Source organism: Gallinula chloropus (assembly GCF_964237585.1).
Source record: "Gallinula chloropus genome assembly, chromosome: 14".
Classification (NCBI taxonomy): Eukaryota; Metazoa; Chordata; class Aves; order Gruiformes; family Rallidae; genus Gallinula; species Gallinula chloropus.
The window spans coordinates 13803526-13826367 of NC_140099.1; the positions used below are offsets into that span (position 1 = coordinate 13803526).

At 41.1% G+C, this 22842-nt stretch overlaps 1 protein-coding gene across 1 annotated transcript in view; it reads left to right on the forward strand.

Moving 5' to 3' along the window:
* Nucleotides 1-22842, forward strand: part of LOC311197074 (cytosolic phospholipase A2 epsilon-like) — a gene marked incomplete at both ends in the record, with an annotated part of 36539 nt that overhangs the window by 10847 nt on the left and 2850 nt on the right. Inside the window, 14 exons of the mRNA XM_084270769.1 lie at nucleotides 1270-1401; nucleotides 2022-2062; nucleotides 8506-8548; nucleotides 9315-9378; nucleotides 10915-11057; nucleotides 11699-11788; nucleotides 12494-12531; nucleotides 15448-15583; nucleotides 17534-17670; nucleotides 18913-19135; nucleotides 19997-20111; nucleotides 20820-20957; nucleotides 21235-21342; nucleotides 22150-22341. Coding sequence (XP_084126895.1) covers nucleotides 1270-1401; nucleotides 2022-2062; nucleotides 8506-8548; nucleotides 9315-9378; nucleotides 10915-11057; nucleotides 11699-11788; nucleotides 12494-12531; nucleotides 15448-15583; nucleotides 17534-17670; nucleotides 18913-19135; nucleotides 19997-20111; nucleotides 20820-20957; nucleotides 21235-21342; nucleotides 22150-22341 — 1600 coding nt within the window. The remainder of the gene's footprint in view (nucleotides 1-1269; nucleotides 1402-2021; nucleotides 2063-8505; nucleotides 8549-9314; nucleotides 9379-10914; nucleotides 11058-11698; nucleotides 11789-12493; nucleotides 12532-15447; nucleotides 15584-17533; nucleotides 17671-18912; nucleotides 19136-19996; nucleotides 20112-20819; nucleotides 20958-21234; nucleotides 21343-22149; nucleotides 22342-22842) is intronic.

Sequence of the window (22842 nt, forward strand, 5' to 3'; positions counted from 1 at the left end):
ATTCCTGACCCAGCTGGTGAATGAACCCACCAGGGAAGGTGCCCTGCTGGACTTGTTGTTTGTAAACAGAAAAGGCCTAGTGGGAGATGTGAAGGTTGGAGGACACCTGGGGCACAGTGATCATGAGCTGATAGAATTCTTAGTACTGGGAGAAGTAAGGAAGGGAGACAGCAGAACAAGCACCTTAGGCTTCCGTAGGGCTGACTTTGGACTGTTCAGAAAGCTGCTCAATAAGATTCCATGGGAGGCAGCCCTGGAGAGCAAAGGAGCCCAAGAGGGTTGGTTGCTCCTCAAGAAGGAAATCTTGGCGGCACAAGAACAGGCTGTCCCAGGCTGTTGGAAGAGGAGTCGGCGAGGAAGGAAGCCAGCTTGGCTGAGTAGAGAGATCCAGGAAGATATTCCCAATGATCTCTGGAGGTCCCTTCCAACCCCTATGATTCTCTGATTCTACTGTAATGAAGCAGTGAGAAATTATACAGCCTAACTGCTTGATCCTGACATGTACAAGTGAAACCCAATATAACAATCACATGAAAATAGCAGTGAGATCAGTTAGTTCTAGGTGTGATGGGAAAGAAACCCTTTAAACATTCTCAATGTACCTCTGCCTGTTTTATATGCTTAGCGGCCAAAGGCCATAAAATAAATGTCAAAACATTCAACACAGTTATTTTTCCCAAAGTCATGGAAGTTCTGCCTGACTTGTTTCATTTCCCCAGGCACACAAGCCCGCTTCTTTGTGTGAAGTCTAATACTTCCAATCTTTTTTGCTATTCTGTTTCTCTCCCCAAAACTGGAGTGGGGAGGGAGGAAAGCCTAGTATTGAGATTTTCCTGCCTTATCATAGAATCATAGAATGGTCTGGGTTGGAAGGGACCCCAAGGATCATAGATTCCAACCCCCCTGCCACAGGCAGGGACACCAACCTCCAGGCCTGGAGCTACACAAGGTTGCCCAGCGCCCCATCCAACCTGGCCTTGAACACCCCCAAGGACGGGGCATCCACCAGCTCTCTGGGCAGCCTGTTTCAGCCCCTCACCACTCTCTCTGTAAAAAACTTCCCCCTACTATCTAATCTAAACCTTCCCTCCTTTAGCTTTAATCCATTCCCCCTTGTCCTGCCAGTGTCTGCCCTTTTGAAAAGTTAATTCCCCTCCTGTTTCTCTGCTCCCTTCAGGGACTGGAAGGCTGCAGTGAGGTCCCCCCACAGCCTTCTCCTTATTGAAGTCTTGGACATAACTCCATTAAATTTTTAACTTCTTTTTGCAGAATGTGCTGGAACTAAAGGTCTGTGATGAAGACACGATCACCAGGGATGATGAGCTCTGCACAGTGCTCTTTGACATAGATAAACTCACTGTAGGACGTACTGTTCGAGTGAAGTTCCAGCTGAATCCACAGGTGAGCAATAGAATTGCTGAGAAGAAAACAAAATGTTTTCCTTCTATGTAAATACAACCTTTTACAGTGTTTTTTCTGATAGGAAGAATCTACTTACACTGCATTTTGTGGCTGTTATAAGACTAAAATCCCACAAGCCTGGATTCTCCATGCTAGTTTTTGTTAAGAACAAATCTCTGTGGAAAAAAATCTAGGATGGAACCAGCTAGAACTAATTACTTAGTGCCTTAATTCTGAATGTTTCTGGCATGTGTCTTGGTTCTTATTATGAGTTCTGAATGTTCAGCCACCTGACACTGTAATATTAAGTAGCTGATTCTTTTCCTGGAAGGCATTAAAGTATGAAACCAGATGGTTAAGCAGAACAGCAGTTCTCACATCTACATGCTCACAGTACACTTAGAGCTCAGAAAACTAGCTTTAGCAACTCCTTCTTCAGTATCTTAAAATTCAATATCTTCAGTTTGTGCCATGAGGGTTATTTATTTGAAAATTATTCTTACATTCTGGGAATGTTCTTAAGTGTTATTCTGAATATATATTTTACAAATCATATGTACCTGGCATGGTGAAAGCTATGAAGATAAATAAGCAGTATACCTTTTTTTCCCCCTCTTCAGGCACGTGAGGAGCTGGAGGTGGAGTTCACATTGCAGAACACGTGAGTAGACTCCTAAATTCTATATAAACTGTTGTAATTGGTATAAGTAGTCTGGAAAGCTCTTTCATGTGTGACAGTGCTTCTTAAATCTACAGTCTCTCAAGGCAATATTGAGATCTTCTCACTCAAGTCTAGTAAATTAGAAATTGAGAATACGTATTTTGAGATTTTAAACATCTGGAAATGTAATTTTTGCCCTGTTGGACTGCTACCTCCTGGGCATCAACTTACTCCTGTTCCTTTTGCTGTTGGATCAATATATGAGTAACTATGAGGACAATTACAATATAGAGGAATTTTTGACCTTTAGAAGAAGGAAAGCCAAGCCTAAATGTCTTTTATCACTCCTTTTTTGGGAATCTGGCTTTTCAAATCTACAGATCTAAAATGCTCTCCTGTAAGTTGATCTGTTCGCCTTGTTCAACTATATGTGGGGAGCGGTGGTAGACTTGAGTATCAATTCCAGCTGGGAGAGGAGCTAAATATTCTGTGTAAAGGAAGGAGTGATCCTTTGATTACTGTGGGAGGCTGAGCACTGAGGAAGCAGGAAATCTGGAAGAGCAGCACTAGGTTCACTCGGTAGGCTTGGAAGATGTTGTTGCAGTTTGACTGTTTAGGGGATGTGTTTACTTCAGGTAAACACATGCTGTGCAGAAATTTGGGAGTTTGTCGCTCTAGCTGGAGAAGGGACTGTGATGCAGGATCACAGATACCTTAGTCTGTCTCCATAATATGCTTTATGACTCTGAGTAGATTACTTGAAAGTATTTCTGTTATCAATTTGATCCCTTTTATTGGACTGAAATGTTGTTAAAACAACCTCTTCTATTCCTGAGAGAAGGGGGAACTGAGACTTGTTGGAGGAAGGGCAGTAACTCAGTGCTATGAATGGAAGTCTCCCAAGTGAACTTCACAAGCAAAAAATCCATCAGAGATAAAACAGTCCCAGAATTTCCTATTGCAACTCGTGGAAGCTCACTAGGGTGGATTCTTTGTTCACTATGTGTCAAAACTAGCAGAAGGTTGGGCAATGTTAAGGCAAATGGATCCTATCACAGGTTACGTGTGTCATGAAACCAGTAACAGTAATGGGGATGGAAGCTCCAACAGGCATTCCAAATGGCTTGTCTGCAGTCTTCCTCCTTCTGCAAGTTAGAGGATGGCTTGTGGAGTTGGTGTGTAGAATCATACTCTAGATATTCCTGTGGTTTTGGTGAGGGAGATCCAGGCAGGTTGTCTGGCTTGAATGTTGTGCCTGAGTGGGTTTCCATAAGGGGATGGAGTCTGGAATTCGTCTTGGAGTATGTGTGCAGAGGCTCTGTCAAACTTTTCTTTTGGACCTGCAAATAGTTGCCCTTTCTTGGAGATGTGTTCAATAGATGAAGTCAGAAACGTAGCAATTTCTGCAGGTGCTATCAGAGCATGAGTCCTACTGGTTGGAAAAAAATGGTTGGGACAGTCAAAAAAAAAAAGGAGGGGGACACCTGGCAATGCCAAGGAAGAGGTTTTAAATAGAATCACAGTCAGGGCTCAGTTGCTACAAGAAGAACACATCTGATAAACTTTTCTCATCCATAGTGTGGTACCTGTGTGACCACTGTAATAGTTGTGGCCTGCAGAACTCCACACATAAGGGAAAGAAATTGCTGCATCATAAGTCAGTCAGGGAGGGGATGTCTCTGTGAGGTCCCAGCAAGCCTGAGCAAAGGGAAAACACTTCTCAGAGAAAATGGACTTTTTGTTGGAAGGTTTTTGTTTCCCCTACTACCGCTCGTTTGCGTTTCTTGCGTATGTGTAGCAGTTAAAGCTTTTCTGTCTATTGGTCAAGCCTGGAACAAAGGTGTAAGCAGATCCAAATTGATTAAATACCATCATCTCTCCATGATACTGGGTTGGATTTTTCCCCTTCCTCAACACAGACAAGTGTGATATCAGGAGTAATTAATGAAAGGGTTTCTGCACTAAAATGGGGAACAATGAGTTGCATTACCTGTGATAAACTGGAGAGACCTGAAAAGGTCTGAAAGACTGAATTGAAGCAAAAAGCTATGGACCAAACCAACCCCTCCTGTGTTGAACAAGCTCAGCAGGTTTTGCAAAGGGGTTTTGGCATTGTTGGATGGGAGAAGTGTTGACAGAGATTAAAGATAATTTTCAGAGGGGGACAACCAACCATAGTGCCAACAAGGAGTACAGCTAACCATGCCGGATGGTTTCTACAAATCCAGTATTGTGATGAGAACAATGAGAACACACTTCTTTTGGGTGTATATGGCTGTTTATCTCTTAAATAGGTAATTATTCCCACCAACACATTTTGTCTGACACTATTTGTCTGAAGTAGTTCTTCATTCCCACCCTATCTTCATTCTAGTCTTCACTAATTGAAAGATACAGTAGATTAGGCCTGTTCTTTCCTTACAACATTTCGGATTAATAATATTACACATGAACACCAGGCCAAGGAAGTTTCCTGGGTTGCACCTAAGACAGTGCATTTGTCACTCTTATCTATCTTTGCATATTGACCTCGCCGCAAAAACTGTGTCGTGTGTTACTTTGACCAAAGAACATTGTAAAAATCCCCTCATGACACACTGTTGGGCTGGGTGGAATCGGTTCTTGCATTCGTTCCCATTACTCTTCCCATGTAAAATGGAAGAAAACCCTTTGCTTTGGTAGCTTGGTTGCCACAAGTGCAAGACAAGTACCCTTTCTAGCTTTTTTTTTGCCTGACTCTTCCGCCACTCCTGCAGTACCTGCAAATGGTCACCCCTCTCTGCTGCTGCTGCCTGTGGCAGGCACTGAGAGCACAACGCTTGGGCCCAAACGACACAGAGAGGAAGGCACGCTCTTTCCTCCAAGTGCCTTTTCACCAGCAACCAAGCCAAGGGATTGCAAACGCTCACCCAGTGTTTTGTGGTCCCATAACACAAGGCCAGCTGGCATGAGAGCCGCTGCCCTTGAGCAGCAGTGACAGAAAAGGTAAGGTCATTGTACACAGGGTGCTGATTTGCATGCTTGAGTGCTTTTTGTGTTATTTTCTGGTGATTATCAATGGTAACGTGGGCTTTCTCCCTTGTGTTTCCACTGATAGGGTCCAGCACCAGCATGAGCCTCTACGAGTTGCTACAGGGACAGGGTCCCGCTGGACTAGGTGGCTTCGGTCACTTAAAATCCCCCTTCCCTCTGACTTCTACTGAAGCCCACAGCTGATACTGAGGGGCCGAAAAGAGGCTTTTGATGAACTAAAAGGTACTTTGAGTTTCCAAGCAGAGGTCTGAGGACTCCAGGGTATTTGCTGGATCTCCTGATCTTATTTTTGTCTGCTTTCTGTCTTCCAGGTGTTGCAAGTTGAGGAGTCGATTCTCAGACAACTCTTAGAAGAATGAAGGACCACTCTTACACAACCTTTCATCTCAGTTCCCCCTCCCTTTTCTTTATTTCAAATGTGAAAGATGTTTAAAGCCAAGCCCATTGATCACAAATTAATGTAAATAGGTGTACAAAAACTTGTATAAAAGTTAATTATTAACTATTGAAAAATGGCAAAAGTGCATGATTTTTAGAAAATAAAAGCCTTTTTTTTCTTTCTGTAGTTCTGCTGTGTTATTTTGAGAAACCTCCCCCATGTGTGCAGCGACCAGCAGATTGTGCTAGCCATTTGGTTTGGGCACTGCTGAGGAGACTGAGCAGGCTGAGCCTCCATCCATCAGGGACCAAATGTACTGTTCGTATTTGTGCCTGTGGCAGAAAGTCCTGGGGCCTCGAGCAGCACTGAAGACAAAAGTTTCAAGTTGAGAAAGGTGACAACCAAAGAATCTTTGAGGTGAATAGAGCTTTTGCTATTGAAATAGTATCACCTCCCCTGCTTCTCTTGGGTTGCCAGGCAGCTCAGAAAGGTGGCCTGTGCTATATGGGAACTGCTAAAAGGGCAAGGTGGATTTGACATGAAAGAGTTAAAATTTTGTATGTATATCCAAAAAATCCACGTTTTCTGGTGGAAAGGAGCACAGTAGTCTACTCCAAATGTGAACTGCAGTACGAGAATCTGTGTGACTGTAACTTCCCATACACTACTGCCTGTTTCATTTGAAGCCAGGCATGATCTAAAAAGAAGGTGGCAGTTTAATGCGCATCAGGTGTTGGGAAGTCATCCCTGGGCTTACAGAGTCCAATGCTTTCTTAGGCACCCCTTTAATAGATGTCTGGTGGAGAAGGATGCCCAGGGTCTATGTTTCTGGTTTCCCCTGCCAGGGGATGTAATATCCTCCCAGTTCTCATAGGAAAACTGATGGCTGTATTACAAAAGACTGCAAGTCGCAGTCTGTGATGGAGGAGAGTGCAGGAGTGTTAGTACTTGTAATGAGGGCTGTCTAATAGCAGGTTAGTTGTCAGGGAAATTACCACCTAGTCCTGAGAAGTGGGTGTTATTCTATGCTCCAAAGATAATCAAAATATTCAAAGGTCCCTGCCAGTCTGAATAGTGAGAGGTCGTCTGTACCCAGCTCTGCTGTGGTTCAAGCCACAGTTGATCTCCAAAGACTCAGAGAAAGGTGAGTGCCTCTGCTCTTCTTGAAACAAGTGTATGGATCAAAAGGTTGGAAAAAAACCCCAAAATTGAAAAACATCTGTTTTAAGCTGTGGTCAGCAGAATCCTTGAAATTTGGGTTATACAAGTTGGAAGTGGAGTGTGTGGAGTAACCTGCAAGCGACAGCAGCTGGGTTTCCTTAGTGGTGTCTTCAGAGGTGACACCCCAAATGGGGCATCTCAGCTGTTGGTGCTTAATCCCTGTGTTGCCCTGTTTCTTCCCAGGAGCCTTCCAAGCTGTTCTAACAGTGCAGGATCTTCCACCCTGTTTGAAAGTTGTGCCTTGGAACTCCTAACTACTGACCTAACTTTATACTTTGCTGTTATCAATACCTCCAGTAATGCTATGTTCTAGTGGATGTTTGTGTCTGTGAAGAGACATCCTGACATCCTTTCCTGCCTTTCTGCCTTCACTCTGGCATGCTGAGCAGGCTGAGATCTTCTTATATCCACTGTGCTGTTTCTCTGCTTTCCATATTTTTTTAAATGAAGCATTTGAGGATCGTGATACCTTACATCATGGTATGGTAGCAGTATTGGACTACAAAATAGTCATTAAGTGCAGAAGTTTGTGTCTGTAACAAAGCTTGTGTGATACGTAAACCCATTTCCCAGCATGCAGGTAGAAACACGGAGCAGTTTTTGCACATTCCTGACCCATTTTCTTTGAAGTTTTTAAAGCTACATTTACCAAAAAAGGTTGTACATAATTCTTAAGCAAAATTATATTTCTGTTGTTAGTTTGTTTTGTGTTGGGGTTTTTTTGGGGAGGGGAGTTTTCTGGTGTTTGGTGGCTTTTTGTAGGGCTTAAAAAATTTTTTTTTAAACAGGAAACTTTTTCCTGAGTGTTCTGCATTGTATTTAGCTTCTCTTAAAGGAAAACATTGATTTGTAAATGAAACTTTAAACTGTTTACATGCTTTGGGAGAATTCTAGATCATGGGAAGTCTTACAAAGCTATTTTCATGTGCGTTTATACTGAAAGGTAATACTTGTGATAAACCTTCTCTTAATATGCATAACTATGTGTCATTAATCCTATTTTAAAAGAAGCATATTGCCTGGTTTCAGCTGAGGTGAAACACATATCTCAACTGTATAGCTATGTGAGACTGCAGAGTGTGTAACCCATCGCTTGTAAAGTCTGAATCAACAGCTCACGCTGACTGCAGTGGGTTGAGGACTTGGTGCTCAATCCTTGCAATTTTATATATGTGTGTATTCCCTTTGGGCTAATTTGGGTTATTGAGATACTGTGTGAATTTACATTGGCAATTCAGTAAAATGGTAACTTGTAAGATAGCCTTAATGAGGCATTTCCTGATTTCTCAGAGGGGAAAAAATATCTAAGAATATAAAAACTGGTGTCTGCATTATATTCTTCTGCCCGCTTCTACCCACTCACTTCTGAGGGGTAAGGGGAAACAGCACTGTATATACAGTGATATATTAAAATCTCACGTGTGTTTGGTTTTTCAAGTACAAAACCTTGGGTCAAACTGTGTAATGATCAAAAAAATATCAAGATGGATGTAACAACCTTTCAACTCTTCTCAAACTCAACATGTCACATATTGGAGTTCATCCCTTGGTTTGCTAAATCAAATATATAAAGACAAGGAAGAGTAAAACTCCAGCTTCATATTCTGTCATGCGTGGATGGAAAAACTTGCAACTCAGTTCATCATCTAGAGCAATGCTTGATAAAAGCTTTGAAGTGTGTTTGAGACTGTTGGAGTCAGAAATGTCCGAGCTGATGGGGAAAAAATGGAATGATGTGTTAATACATAGACTTAAATATTTATCTGATTTGATCTACCCATCACATTATATTCTCCATTTTATTTTCCAGTCTGGACTATCCTGATGCCATCATTACTAATGGAGTACTAGTGGTAATGTATATTCCTTACAATCTTTTCTGTGCCTGCATAACAAATGTTCACATTTTTAACTCCAGAAGCTTTGAGCTGTGTCCCAAAGCCAGTACGATCAGCTGTGCTGTCCTACAGAGAAAAGGTTCTGTTGTTGGCACCAAGGATCACTGTGTTTCCCAATCACGCCAGTACAGTGCCACCTTCTGCAATGGCATGCTGTGGGACTGCTGTCAGCATGCACCTACCACCTACTTTCTTCTATAAACTTAAATTTCCTACCCATCTTTCCTGAGATAAACCCTGAACTACCAGGGGTTAATGAAAAAAGTGATAAAACGCTCATCATAAGAGTCCCATATCTCAATATGCCTACTATTCTCAGTAGGTCCCATCCTTACTTAACTGTCCAAGTTCAAGTAGCTCATCAGTTCACAGAATCTCAAGGTTGGAAAAGACCTTTAAAATCATCGAGTCCAACTGTTCCTGTCCTGTGCTAAACCATATCCCTAAGTACTTCATGTACTCTTTTTTAAAATACATCCAGGGAAGGTGAGTCAACCACTGCCCTGAAACTCAACCACCTCCCTGAAGTTGTTCATCTTTATTTTCAAACATGGAAAAAATATACCACACCACCATTGCTCTTGTGTTATCAGAAGACTTAATAATAGACAATGATTGTGTTGCTCATCAATCAGCTAGAGGGGGTTGGTTGAGAACAGCATGAATCACTTGCCATGACATTTACACTTCTCTCAATCATTTATCCTCTCTTGCTCCACAGGCACGCGAGGTTTCCTGTTTGGAGGTTAGAGTGGATCCGGGGAACCTGAAGCAGCTATCTACAAGTGAGGTTACTGCTTCATTATCCTATTGTTTTTGTATTGTGATTCAGCTATTCTAACAGATGGTGAAAAATTAATAATCTGTTGTGCACCTTACTCTAACTGTGTCACATGATGCGTTGCTTCAGCGTGCCCCACCTTGCAGAAAGATTGTATCTGTCAAAATTCAAGTTAGTCAAGTATTTAGTTCTGAGGTAGATCTTAAATTGATGCAAAAAGAGAGCCATATATGCTAGAATTAAAAACTTTGGGGGAAATAATATTAATTTCCTTTGTTCAACAGGAATTTTTTAACTAAGTTAGGCCTTCTTTTAAAAATGTCTCATAATTAAATTAATATGGTAAATCGTAACCTCTATGTTTAATTTGGGTTTGAGCATGTACAATGTTCCTGTTAATTCATGGTTCTGAAAGAGATTTGATTTTTTTGTTGTTGTTGGTTGGTTGGTTGAGCATAACTAACAAACTGAAGTTAAACTCGTAGGTTTAAATGTAAAATTGTATCAAAGGTGCCTGCACAAAATACAACCCACCACCAAATCCGGACTTTGCCTGTAAAATGTAGTTCTAATAAATCATAGAATCATAGACTGGTCTGAGTTGGAAGGTACCCCAAGGATCATAGAGTTCCAACCCCCTGCCACAGGCAGGGCCACCAACCTCCAGGCCTGGAGCTACACAAGGTTGCCCAGGGCCCCATGCACCCCCAGGGATGGGGAAAAAAAAATACTAAATATAGTAAGGTTCTTCACTAGTTTTTTTAGTTCAGAGAAACAGTAGCATGTGCAAAGCTGCTTATGGGGCAAACATCAAGAAATCATAGCTGTTCTGAGGGAATTCTTGAAGGGAAAATTGACCTTTATGAATAAAATGGGAGCAATGGGTAAGCTGCATTATAGGAAGCTTTGGTGGACAGAAACGTAATACGGGAGGGCAGGCTTAGTGACCTAAAATTGTGTGTGTCTTGACCCTGATTTTGCAAGACAACAACATGTGATCTCTCTGTAAATGTGAAGGCTTTTCTGTACAAGGAACACAGGCTTTGGGTTGGCAAGTTATTTCAGTTTTTGTGATGCCAGGGCACACGTCAAGTAGTCTGCTTGATGTAGGGGTTTGAATCATTTGACTATTATGGCAGACACAACATATAACAAAATGTGCAAGATAAACCTGAACAGTCTGACATCAAATACATGAATCTGTTAGTCAATGTGAATAATCCAAAATGTATTTATGCTGCCACTCCTTTAAATCTAAATCATGGTTTTATTTATTCCTGGAAAGCACCTACCAAATACCATGCTGAGGTATTAAAAAAAATGTGGGATTTCTCTATAATAATGACTTACAGAGATTGATTAAGATGCTTTATATCAATTTCCAATCTGTTTTGGCTACTAACAATGATTAAGTCTACTTAATCATCACAGTGTAAGGAAAGTCATGCAAAAAGCATGAAGAGTAGAGGAGGATTTTATTAGTTATGTATGTTCACTTGGAATAGTTAAAATTCTGTTTGTTCCCTGTGTCTGTGTTTAGATCAGGAGCTTACATTTACAGTGAAAGGATCCCATGAGGGAAGCCAGAAGATTTCACTAGACTCTGACCCCAGCCTTAGGATAATTGTGTTTCACTGCGTCATAAATGAACAGACAAGACTGGATATCATACTACCGGAAGAAGTACGTTCCCCTTCTGTATGTTATCATTAACCTCAGTGAAATTACAGAATCACAAGGTTGGAAAAGACCTTTAAAGATCATGAAGTCCAACCATTCCCATCCTAAACTAAACCATATCCCTAAGTACCTCATCTACCTGTCTGTTAAACACACCCAGGGTCGGTGACTCAACCCCCTCCCTGGGCAGCCTGTGCCAGGCCCTGACAACTCTTTCAGGGAAGAACTTTCTCCTCACATCTAATCTGACCCTGCCCTGGGGCAGCTTCATGCCATTTCCCCTGTCTCCTGTCCCTTGGCTGAAGAGACCATCGCCCACCTCTCTGCACCCTCCTGTCAGGTAGTTGTAGGTGGTGATAAGGTCTCCCCTCAGCCTCCTCTTCTCCAGGCTAAACACACCTTGGCCACACCTCATAGGATTTGCCCTCCAGCCCCTTCCCCAGCCTGGTTGCCCTTCTCAATGTCCTTCTTATGGTGAGGAGCCCAGAACTGGACCCAGCACTCGAGGTGCAGCCTCACCAATGGGGCAAATTAGAAGAAGAAATTATTGTAACCAGTGAACTGAACTAGCCCTCTTAGGAGATGCTCTAGAGATGACAAAGTTTTCATGTGCGTATCCCTACCGCTTTCTACCTTCTTTTCAGCTGGCAGAAAAAAATGAAGCAGAGCAATCAGAGGCCCTTTCTTTCCCTCTGAACTCACTCCCTTTGCAGAAGGAAATAATAGTAGAAGAGGTGAGTGCTGTGAACCTTTAGAAATATGTATTTTCAAAAAACATGCTTAATATTGGCGTGCTAGAAATAAAGCTGCCAAGTGAGCAGAATTGTTGTGTAAAATCACTCAGTTTATTGAAAATGTGAAAAATAAATTAAGACTGTCATGCTCACTTTTAAAGAAGCAGTTGTTAATATTCATAATAATATGAAAATCATTGGAAACTGCCATTCCAAAATTAGAATGGAATGGTTTCAGGGAACAAAAATGACTTACATACAGATAAGTTCCAAAATTTCTTTTTTGGGTGTTGGGACAATTCCAGAATGGTGAGTAATTAAAAGAAAATAATAATCCAGAATGCGAGCTTAATTGAGATCTTAACTTGTCTAAATATTGATATTTAGAGTGACTATGTATGTGGGTTTTTTAATTTAGAAAAAAAATATATTTAATAACCAGTCTCATTCTTGCTGCTCCCTCTAAGTGCACTGAGAGCTGGAAGGTTTCGTGGCACGCTAACTACCCCGAACAGACTGGCTTATTAGGTCAGAGAGAACTTGATTCCAGAACAAGGAGTGAGACTTGCACTGAAATAATGTCCTCAGCCATATCAATTATTATTTGAGGGCGTCTTCTCTTGCTGAATGAGCCTTGCCTGAGTGTGAAGGAAAAATACTGTTCTAAAATTTGGTGGTAATTAGATTTCTCTTCTGTGTTTCTAGGATAATTCCTTTCACTTGTGCGTGACAGCAAGAAAATGGTAAGATAGCCTCTTCTTGTCCTATCATCCAGGACTATTGCAAACTAGTTATCTAGGGTTTTTTCTATAAAAAATAGAGAGATGGAGAGATGACCAGATGCCATGAGAGTGTTTTGTCCTGTCTGCCGCAGTCGCAGGATCACGCAGTTCAATATGAGTTTGAGAGACGTGGTAGGTTCCTTTAGCAGTCATCAACCAGACTTGTTTGCTCTATTCTTAGACATGGGTAAAGCTGCACTACTCATGTATTTACTTTCTTGACTGTTTCTGACAATAGCCAGATCTGAGTGAAGGCTGAAAGAAGCTCTGTTCCTCTTGAACTTTGCAAAATCACCAAAATAAACCCAGGGCGGCCTGGCTTCTGCCTCTTCTTAGCCAGGTGACAAGAGATGGGACAAGGGGAAATGGCACGAAGCTGCCCCAGGGCAGGGTCAGATCAGATGTTAGGAGAAAGTTCTTCCCTGAAAGAGTTGTCAGGGCCTGGAACAGGCTGCTCAGGAAGGGGGTTGAGTCACCATCCCTGGATATGTTTAAAAAAAGGTAGATGAGGTGCTCAGGGATATGGTTTAGCACAGGACAGGAATGGTTGGACTCGTTGATCTTAAAGGTCTTTTCCAACCTTGTGTGGTTCTGTAATTCTGTAATTGTCGTGCTTCACTGAGCAGAATGGGAGAAGAGACCTGAGCAGCTCCACCTCTGCCAGACCAATCACAGGGGCAGAATTGCACCAGTCATCGGTAAAACTGAATACAATGAGGTTTTATGGTACAGCTGAAAGCTTCATACGGTTTGCAGCATCCTTTCTATAGGGTGATGCACAAAAAGGGAAGAAAGGAGAATTTTCAAACATTTGTGTTTGTGAAATATTGGTGAAAATAGTGTTTGGAATAGAGTTTGCAGCCACCAGAGGGTGATGTGCACCAGAAGATTTGGTCAATATTTGAGTGCTCTTCTCAGTAACAAGCATATTGGTGGTGGTGAAGGCACAAAGCATCAGTTGCTGTTTGACCACATTTATTTTCTGCGAATTTTTGGCTGGTGCTTGGTATTTCTCAATTCAGTGTGGCTGCCCATGTGGAGTGACTTACATTTCCAAAACCAGCTTCGTATTCATTCACCAGCACAGGTGACTCCGTATCGGGGCTGCCAGCCATGGAGCTTTCAGAACTTGCAGCAGATTTGTTTCCTACACACATTATATCTAGTGTTTGAGTTTCATTTACTGGTAAAGATGAGCTTGATTCTTCTGTTTTCATACTGGCTGTTATAAAGGGTTCCTGGGCACTGACTGCTAAAAGTGGTGTATTCTCCATGACACTGAGATAATGAGGCAAAATTGTAGCAGCATCTTGTTCACCTTTGACATTAAGATGTCCTGTTCTGATGACAAAAATCTCACTGCCTTTTGGCTTACTCAATTCTTGGTTTGAAGTCTGTTCACTTTCAGTTGTTGTTTCACTGCTGGCTTGTAGTGATGTCTGCACATCAACAGGGCCTTCCTCAAATTCTATTTCTTCGTCTTCATTCTCATCTTCTCCACTGTCATAGTTAGTCAGAGCTTGGGTTCCTGCTTTTGATAAACTTATTGCCACTGGACCACCTTCACTTTCCTCATCTTCCTCTTTGTCAGATGCATCAGACCTAATGCTTTCAGGAACTCCATTACCATCATACACTTCTGAGTCTGGTACTTGTTTAACAGTTTCAGTCTCATCCCTGTCTTTGTTCTCATCGACATCTTCAGCAGATGAGCAAACATCCACCTGGAGACCTTTTTTTGCCTCTTTAGCATAAGACTGGATCACTTCAGTAGTTTCCATTTTTCTTTTACATCTCTGCTTTACAGAAATAGTGTTGTTGTCCAGGTCTTGCATGAGTTTAAAAAAGGCAAATTCATTAAATAACACTTCTGAGATCTCCACAAGAAGATCATCCCCACAATCTTTTAATTTCCTGCCAGCAAATTTTGCCAGTGAATCCTGAAGTATACTACCAAGCTATTTATGAAAGAACTTCACAGATTCTTTACTTTCATCGTTTTGTTGTGTAAGAGTCAAGACCATATGTCTCACTCATGTCAGTAATTGAGAAGAGCAGACTTCATCCATGTGTTCTATCAGGAAGGGAATGACCTCCTTCATAATTCCTTAAATCTGCCGATCAAGCTGCTGAGTATCTATACCAGGACATGGAACAGCAGAAACCTCACTTGACTGTGGCACAGGAAGACATTCAGTGCTACTTGGACCTTCTAATTTAGCAGCAGAAGCACCCTGAAAATTACACTGAAAATTACCTATTTGCAGGATGCAGCTTGCAAATGCTTACCTAGAAATGTTCAGGACACAGGTGAATGGCTGGGTTTCATGGGACAGATGCTGAGAGCAGGGGTTGATGCTGCGGGACTTGTTTTGTAGTTCAAGCTCCATCACGCAGCTCATTAGGACCTTCACTTTAAATACTGTTAGTGAGCTGTCAGAGCCCAAGAACAGGTGATCCTGGCACCACTTGAGTTTTCCAGGATGTCACAGTAACAAAAAGGAATAAAACCAGGAAAAAATGACTTGTGAAATTACCCCTCTTGGTGTTCTTTCCTAGCCTCACATGTCTTGTATTTGTGCCTATGTCCAGCAGAACTCTAAAGTACTTTGGAAACTTGTCTTCCTCCTCACTACTACTCCTTGCTGGCAGTAGAAATGTTCTTTTTTCTTCTGTTCCTTGATCAATATGCAGATTTGGCAATGACTTGTTTTACAGATGATTGTAGAGGACAGGAATGGTTGGACTCAATGATCTTAAAGGTCTCTTCCAACCTAACCATTCTGTGATTTGTGGAGGTTTTGTGGACCTGCCCTACAGGCCTTGATATCAGCTATAAATGATATGTGCCTTAATTTGTTTCATTATCTATTCCAGCTCAGGAGATCTGGATGTGCGCTTGGGGTTTAGCCTGTGCATGGAAGAGCAGGAATTCCTATGGAAAAGGAAGAAACATGTTGCTGCTGCCCTGAAAAAGATTCTTCATTTGGAGGAGGATCTGAAAGAGCATGAGGCAAGCCAATACAGTCCCTGGAAGCAATTCCTTTCAGGGGATCAGGGTCTGGCTGGCAAATTGAAACCACAATTTAAAAAAAAACCCAAACAAACTTAATTTATCCTGCTGTTCTGGGGAGGCCTGACCACCTAACACAAGAGATGAACAAGAGAAGTAGCTGGTTCATATAGCAGAGCCGAGAAGGCAGGATAATGCCTTTGTTGCAGTATCCCAAAACTTCTCAACAGCTCCTTGATCCAAGCCCTTCCTGTTTATTCTTGATATAGGTCATGGGTCTTGGGAGGAGGATTTATAGTGGGCAGACATCAAACAATTGGGAGATACTGCCTGTGAAAATAGTATGCTTTAGCTCAGTAAAAGAAGCAAGGTGGTGGTTATATGGCATTTGTATAGGAGTCAGAGAGGAGAAAGCAAAAATTTTCAAGCAGGCATCCTAATAAAGAATCCTTTGGGTATCTGCAGCAGAAAAGGTGTATTGTTGGGAAAACGGACCCCTAAATAAAACTACCAAAAGGTGTATTGTTGGGAAAACGGACCCCTAAATAAAACTACCAATCTGGAAAAGAACAGTGAATCTTACAGTGTTGTTGAGGTGTGCAGATGAACCAACAGATTGGCAGTGTGGTTTTAGTGCTACAGTCCCTGCTTCTGCCTCCATAATTCAGCCATATGTTTTCTAACTGCTTATGCCAAGGTGGATTGTTGAAAATCAAAAAAACCCAGAGATGCCAACAGCAGAAATCCTCTTCAGCTGGTGATTAAAATTCATAGTGCTGGGAATAAAGTAAAAATTTAAAAAGAAATTGTATTTTTGAGTTATAGAGCAGAGAATTATATAGGAAATAAAGTTTTTTGGCAAATCTGGAAAGAATGTTTTTACATAGCTATCTAGGTTTCCTGAAACACGGGAAAGTGGTTAAGATAGTACAGCCAAAATGGCAAGAACAAAGCTGGTTTTGAAAAGGTCTAATTACTCTGGGTCTTCTATTCATATATTTAACTTCAAGAAAAAAAAAATCCCTCTACCTCGTTAACTGATTTACATTTAAACTGAGAATTCATAATGTGAAGGTTAGAAAATGTAAAACCCAAAATATAACTTTTTGGAAGTATTCTAATTTTAGTTAAGGTGATCAGAGTTTTCCTTTTTATTTTATAAAATTTCATAGATTTTAAGTTCTTATCAAGTTTACGGTAGGAAGAACATCTTATCTTTTTCGGTTTTAATTTCATAGAATGGGAGAAATATTTTTTTCAAGCTCTCCTCATTGTCTTTAGAACAGAAGATCACTTGATGAAATTAAAAGCGAATACTTTAAAGATAGATGCATTTTCCTTAAGGCATGTGGGTATCCATACAACTTGGGATGGGATACTAACGGAAGCAAAAGCTGTGCTTTGTCAGGAAAAGAGAGAAGAATAGTCTGTCTCTTCAATTGCACCTGGACCTTGGAGGGTGGGAAGCCCTATCAATGATTGTTCTTTAGGACATAAAGTAATTAGTGGCCTGAGGCCAGGAAGGCTTTGGCTATTGTGTGGTCTGGCTGATTACAGGGTGCTGTGCGTTCTTCTGAGGCGCTGGTCGTTGTTAGAGGCAGAATCATGGGTCCCCAGTCTGCTCTGGCATAGTAAATCCTGTATTTTCTATGACGACTTTTAATAATACACTTTGAGTAGAATTCCAGGGTGATGAGGTTGATTTCCAATTACGTATGTTAAGTAAACAACCTCCCGCCTACCCAATCTGAGTGGGTAAGATAAAAGCCTTCCCTCTCCATCAGTCAGGCGGTGGCAACAGAAACCTTTTGCAACAATCACATCCTTTTTGCACCACGCAACGTCACTGCCTGTATCAATACCTGTTACCTGATTTCCACAGCGAGAAGGCTGGCTTGGCTCTAATACACACATGGGTTTTGCTCCTTCTACCTTGCTGTTGTTGAACAGGTGCCAGTGGTGGCCATCACGACAACTGGAGGGGGGACTCGATCGCTGACAGCAATGTACGGCAGCCTGCTGGGTCTCCAGAAACTCAACCTCTTAGACTGCATTTCCTACATCGGTGGCTTGTCGGGTACCACATGGTGAGAATGACCCAAACAAGGTTTACATTTGCACTCTCTTGCTTCATACCGTTGACTACTTGTACAGCACCGTCAGCTTACATGGCACTTAGTAAATCAAAAGCGCTTCAGTTTTCCCCAAAAAATCCTCAACGTCCACCTAGAGCAAAGAAACAAATTGTACTGAATAACAGATCAGTTCTCATATCCATCAGCTGCTTTTGTCACCACGCTGACACAGCCTGTGCCTGATGTTTTCATGTAAATGCTCTATTACCTCTCATATTTTATCAATTATACCTTAGACTGAATGCAACGAGCTTGTCTTTAGACTGGAAATGGAAGAAAGATGGGAAGAAGAATTTATGCCTGCCATTTGCTGGTTATTCTCACTTCCATTTTGGATTTAGAGTGCATCTCCCTCTGGTAAAAGGTGTATTTGGGGCTAGTGAAATTAACATTGTCATGCAGGGTCCAACAAACCACACCAATTTATTGACCTCGGAGAGACTGCAGCTATGGCTGCTCATCATAAAGTGCTCTCTTATCCCCGTGGGCATATAATAGATGATGTCATATTTAAAATAACTTATTTAAAAATAAATAACTTATTATAATTAAGTACTTAATGTGGATTCCAGGTAGCTTCACTCCTCTACAGCTAGTTGGAAATGGAGACAGGGTTTTTGCATGCAATTGTGTGTCAGTCCTTTATATAAAGTCCAAACCTTAATGGCAGATTTGTCTAAGTATTTGCTGAAACTCTTTTAGGTTCTCTCTATGTATGGGGAGATCTGAGCATACCTGTCTAAGACAAGTAAGAATGGTCATACCAGGACATACTCAAGACCCAAGAACTGCCCAGTTCTCTTGTTGATAGGAGCCAGTAGCAAATACTGGCAACAAATATGACACAAAAGCAAACTAGTAGTGACTGCTTCTTAGAGTGCTTCCTACTTTCCAAGAAACAGATTTTTCGAGAAATTATGGAGTCTTTGTGTATAATAGACTTGGTGAATTTTTTTCTCCCTTGAATTTCTCAGATCATTTTTGAGCCCATCAATAAACTTCATCAGTAATCATCAAACCCAGTAAAGCTTGGAGGTTTGGTTTGCTCATGAAATGAGATTATTTCAGGTGTGTTCAGTTTTCAGTTTGAACCCCATGTGGACTGAGAAACAGGCAAGCAGGTTGCACAAAATTCTCTAAAGCCAAACCACCACATTAGTTCTCTTTCATTATTTTCTTCTAATGTTTCTTCAGGACAATGGCAAACTTGTATGAAGATGCTAATTGGTCACAAAAATATCTGGAAGATGCAATCAAGGAAGCTCGCAAGCAAGTAACCAAATCCAAGATCTGCTGTTTTTCTTTGGATTGTCTTAAGTACTATTATAATGACCTGATGGAGAGGACTAAAGAAGGGCATAACACTTCTTTCATAGACCTTTGGGGGCTTGTCATTGAATCCATGCTGCACGATAAGGTATTACTCCTATTTTCCAGAAACCTGATGAACTTCTATAGCTATAGAAGAGAAGAAAATAAATCCTATGATGCCATTCAGTACTATGAATGAAAATAAGAAGTTTAGTGGTTGGTTAAATTCTATATTTTCAGATCCATTTAAAGCTCCTTACAGTGTTTTAAAGTGAGATTGACCTTGAACTGAAAGAGCTATGGTGTTAACAATCAGAGGTGTTCTTTCTTCTTAAAGACAGAGAAATCCTGAGGAAAAAATATTGATCACTTTGAACACGAAATATCATAACTAGAAGAGGTACTTAAAAATTTGAAATAATTTGTTTCACTAGCACAAATGAACATATGTATTTGTAAAATGACTTAGTTGTGGGCTGCATATGGAGATGACTCAAATAGCAGGAAAGCCCATGCTGTAAATGAGTTACTGAGTTTTAAGGAAGAGTGATAGGAATTTTGGTATTTCAAAAATAATATCACTTATGTAGTTTCCTTCTGGTTTTTGTTTATATAAGGAAATTTTTACTCATGCCTATATAGAACATATTACTGTGTGTGAATATACTTACTGAGGTCCAGACAAGGAAAGCACTTTACCTTTCTCTTAGACACATATTTCCTCCTAGGAATGTTGTTTTTATCTTGCTGAATCTACAGTTGACCTCTGCAGATCTCAAAATCCGAGTACCTGTGTAGGGTGTAACTGCTGCTTATGGGTATTTGCCATGGCAAGATATTTCTGCACAATCCAGCAGGCTGAGAGTGGGAAAGAGAACCCTGATAAAGCTCATAAGTTAACACTATGCTATTTCAAATGCAAATTGTTTTTCACTTCATTCCATTAACCTTTTTTAATCAAAACTAGAAAGATGAGCATAGACTCTCAGATCAACGACAGGCCGTGGATAATGGTCAGAACCCGTTGCCCATCTATGTGGCTATCAACCTCAAGTCCAGCTACAGTGCTCAGGCATTCAGAGGTAATGGTTATGATCCAGACTTCTCAACAACTTTATCATTTAAGTAATCTGAACTAAGACTAAATGTATGTAATCAACTTTAATTATAGAACTGTCCTTTATTTCTAATAACAAGAAAAGTTTTCAAAATATCACATAACAGTGACAAACAACTAAAAATAAAAAGTCCAAACGTGTTTAGTCTTTAGAATTTGAGTTCTCTGTGTTTTGAGAAGCAAAAATATATTTATGCTACAGAAAATACTAAACTCACAATTTAACCTTGTAACAAAATATTCTGATAATGATTCCATGTGGTCTTATTTTGAACAATTAAAGGGAAAATCTCCAGGTTTTGGGTCCAGTAGCAGGAAAATAAATGTTTTATCTAGTATTAATTTTCATGGTGTTTGTTACTATAAGCAGCTGAGCCCATTATACTGGGTGAATGCCAAGCTCTCTGTGACCGATGCCCTTACGGAAACAAGTTGTAACTGAGCAATACGGAGTTTTGGGTAGGATTATCAGCACAGAACAGTTGTGCTTTCATTCAAACCAGAGCTGGTATGTACGTTCTCAAAGGGAAATAACGCTGCTTTACCTGGCGAATGGCATGTTATGAACTAGCCAGCATCTTTCTCATTATTTGCTCCTGCTCTTTAGTACTCTCCTGTTTAACAATAGTTGACATGTTACTGCCTTTTCATAACCTGTTTGTTGTCATCGTAGAGTGGCTGGAGTTCACTCCGTATGAAGTCAGTCTCCTGAAATACGGAGCATCTATTCGCGCAGAACATTTTGGAAGTGAATTCTTTATGGGAAGGCTGGTGAAGAGGCTCTCAGAGACTCGGATCTGCTACATGCAAGGTGACTGTTGCCTAAAGGGAAAAGTAGAGCCTACTCGAGAGGCCAGCTGGCATGCGTGAGCATGTGGTCTGGGGTGGACAGCCCAAGGGAGACACCAGCAAACAGGTTGAACAGGTGTGAGTGTATTAGCAAGGACATACTTAGGAAGCATGCCCATGAAGATATCCATCCAAACAGAAAGGAAGTATCCAAGGGGAAGGACTAAAGGTGTGTACCAATTAAAATTCTTCCAAGACTACTCAATCAATCAGTTTCTGTTCTCTCTCTTGCATTATAGGCATGTGGAGTAGTATATTTTCTATAGATGCAATGTACGTCTGGAATTTGGCTACTGATTCAGAGGACTTCTGGTGTAGATGGACAAGGGACAGAGTAAAAGATATTGGTGAGATGTTTTTTGTGTTGGGTTGTTTTTTTTACCACCTCTATCTATTGCTTGTATTCTGTGCAGAGGTCTAATGCCTAAAGAGGTGCTATCAAAGTCAGGGAGAGAGGTGAGGAAAGCAAAGATGTCAACAAAGAAATTTTTCTGCCTGATTTAAACGAGCTAAGTTATGCTTCTTTAGCAAAGCTGTGTGCTTTTCTAAAGGACATATAGACACAAAACCAGTCTTCAGCAGACATGTAAAAACAATGTCTCAAGAACGCACCTTAAGATTGCTGAGTTTGGATATTGACTTCCTTTGCCACTAATACTCTGAACAGACAAAATATCTCTTGCAGAGGGCTGTTTCCTCCACAGAACTGCCTGTGGAGAAAGCTCACTCTCGCTGTTAATTGCACAGGGCACCTGAAGTAACTGGCCTCTAACTTAGCTAATGTTTGCAGCTGGGTGATATTCAAATGCTTTCTGAAAGTGTCCTGTTCAAAGTCCAGTGTTGTCCTCCTGTATGTTTTGGGACTTGGCTTTCCCCTGTACCACACGCTGCAATGAAGCTGGGCATCATTCAAGAAAGCCTGGAGTTGGGAGGTGGTGCTTGCTGCATGTCAGCTTGCGGCCTGGAGGTAGTGGTCATTTGGTTTGTTGTGTAATGCTTTTAGTTAGCATAAACCATAAGGGCTTAGAGCTATGTTTGATTTACTTTTGGGGTGGGGGATGGTCATAACTGTGTTTATTAGTTACTCCATTTTAAAAAGATATTGGTAACTTCAGAAAAGTGTCCTTAACTCAGATCTTCTTTCCTTCTTGCAGAGGAAGAACCCTTTCTGTCCATGAATCCGTATGAGGTAGACACATGTCTATTAACTCCTTCCAGCGCCCTCTCCTCTGCTCTGCGAGATGTCTTAACAGGACGCCCAACCATTGCACAGTATCCCAATTTTATCAGAGGCTTCCAGATGCATAGCAAATACCTGGAGAGTGAAGGATTTTCTACCTGGAAAGGCACAGTTATACAGCATGTTTTTCAGTAATGTTTTGGAGAAGTTTAGGTTTGGGAATTCTTTTAGGATTTTCCTGCTGAGATCAGCGATGGGCAGCACATAATTCAGTATGAATTTTAGGTGAAGCCATTTATTGGGTGAAACCACACAGATTATAGACATTTGTTACTGCAAACGTAGCAAGCTAAAATCTGCTAATTGGTTACACATACTGTTTACACCAAACTGATTGGTTAGTGATTATAACGAGTTCTGATAAACATATCTTATAGCTAAACATCATTAGTTCACCTTTGATGCCTAAAAGCATCCACACACCTGCTGTTTGGACCATCTTATTATGGCTGGTTCTTAACATGTTCCGTTACTCCCAAGAACCTTCCCATAACAACTTCTTGGTTTAGGGCAGTCTGTACCCCTGTCATCAAGGCTGCTGTGTTTTGAGAATGTGATTATTAAAATCCTCTCAGCATGAGTAACCTTTCCTGTCTCATGGGAACAC